Here is a 2031-nt window from a genome sequence, read left to right on the forward strand (position 1 = left end):
GCAAACTGAATCCTATCATGATTTTTGGAAGCTGGTTCTCTAATGAACTAGAAGAATAGAATAAGCATAAACCATGACAGGTGATATAATAATAATAATTACTCCGTGACTATAGTATATACTAGTAAAAGCTTCCTAAAATACCAGTTCATTGTCTAGGTTTTGGTGTTTCAGTCAATAGCATATATATATGACTTGTATTCATAACATATTGAATAAGAGTTAGAATCACAACTGCACAACAACTCAGTTCATGCCCTTTAAAATAACACCAGTGAAGCCTTACAAAAGAAGAAAAACCATTTTAAATCCTGTTGCTATTATTTTCATTGATAATTAAATACAAATAAATATTTAAATTATTGGAGAGAGTTATTATGATTCCTACATCAGTATTCAAAGGATACATTTAATTTAGAAAAAAATATTATTCCATAGACAGTGTATCTGTTTCCATGGGGGGGGGGGGAAACCAATCATAACTGTATCCCAATACTGTATCTGTTTCATATATTACAAGCCATTGACCAGAAAAAACATATATGGCAGAATTGAGGCACTATCAGATCTGTTCCAAACCAAGATATATATTTATGCAAGCTGATTTTTTTCCTTAAGGTATTTGTACAGTGAATTTATTCCTCCATCTATAATTTGTGGCAATGGCTTTGACAAAGGATTGTGCACAATATGGAGCCCCTTACTCAGAGGATTCCAAGCAATTTTGGGCAATCGATTCAGCAAATAAAGTTCATACGGAAGGGCTTGTATAGTGTTGTAATCAACATTTAGCAATTCGAGAGTACTGATTGAGCAGATAGACTTTGGCAATGCATGAATGTTGTTAGAGTCAGCAATCAGGATCTGCAATTTGCTTAGAAACTGGATGCTGTCTCCAATGTTTTCAAGTTTGTTGCAGCCTAAGTGCAAAAAATCCAAATTTCTCAAAGCAAACACACTCATGGGAATATAAACAAACCAATTGTTGCTCAGGTTCAGCTTCCTTAAATTGACCAGTTCTGCAATGCTAGAAGGGAGCCAAGAGATGTAATTGTGCGATAGGCTCAAAATTTCCAAGTTCTTACAGTGTCCAAGCTCCAATGGGACTTCACTCAAGCAATTCATATTGGCAAACAAAACTTTCAGATTCCTAAGCAGTCCAATCTCTTTAGGCAGGGACTTTATGCGGTTCCCACACAAGTTCAGGACCACCAGCTGGTTAAGTTTCCCCAAAGCAGGAGGAAGGGCCACCAATTGGTTGTGTGAAAGATTCAATTTCTGTACTTGTGGTAGTCCCCATAAAAAGTTAGGTGTCCTTATCATTCCTTTCATGATGAGGTTCAGGCTGACATACTGCAGCCCGCGCTTTAACAGTGTTTTGGGATCTTTTCCAGAGATAAGAGTTTCTTCCCAAAGAGGTAGCTTCTGACTTCTCTTTAGTGGCATTGCGTTTTCTTCTCCTTGATCCTTGGAGTTCTTTCCCCCCATATTTTTCTCTCCTTTGCTGCTTCTGCTGACCCAAATTTTGTTTTGTAGCAGCCAACAATTAACACATCAGGTTAAATCGCTGAGGTTTCAGAAGACTCCTGTAACAAGAGCAAGCCAAAAAGGTATGGATCCCATAAGAAGAAAAAAAACCCTTTGCATCCTAAATTACTTCTGCAACCAAGAAAATAATATCCCCTTTTCCAAAATGGGTTTGAGATGTTTGTCTTGATGCTATATGCTATCATGACATGCTTGATACTGACAATCCTGTTCCATTCAAAGTGAATGCTGCCAGGCAGCTGTCACTGTCATTTTGTCTAGGGCTTTATTGGATAGATAAGCATCCTCATTGCAAAGAGGTCATTTCAATGCTGTATATAACTTTACCATGTCAGCTTTCTTGAATATTTGGTGTATGAGGTAGCGGCAAGACAGTTAGGAAGAGTAACTATAAAAAAAAACCATGGATAGAGGATAATCTCTGCCCCCCCCCCCCAATGTTTATTCAGTTGAGGAATGACTTTCCTAGTAACTTTGATGTGG

At 37.6% G+C, this 2031-nt stretch overlaps 1 protein-coding gene across 1 annotated transcript; it reads right to left on the reverse strand.

Annotated features, from left to right (window-relative positions):
* Positions 1-591: 591 nt before the first annotated feature.
* LRRC30 (leucine rich repeat containing 30) lies at positions 592-1488 on the reverse strand. The gene has a single exon (XM_070749144.1). It carries the CDS (start codon positions 1486-1488, stop codon positions 592-594), a length of 897 nt encoding a protein of 298 aa, XP_070605245.1.
* Between the last annotated feature and the right edge of the window lie 543 nt (positions 1489-2031).

The sequence above is a fragment of the Erythrolamprus reginae genome, chromosome 3 (genome assembly GCF_031021105.1).
Source record: "Erythrolamprus reginae isolate rEryReg1 chromosome 3, rEryReg1.hap1, whole genome shotgun sequence".
NCBI classification, from domain to species: domain Eukaryota; kingdom Metazoa; phylum Chordata; class Lepidosauria; order Squamata; family Dipsadidae; genus Erythrolamprus; species Erythrolamprus reginae.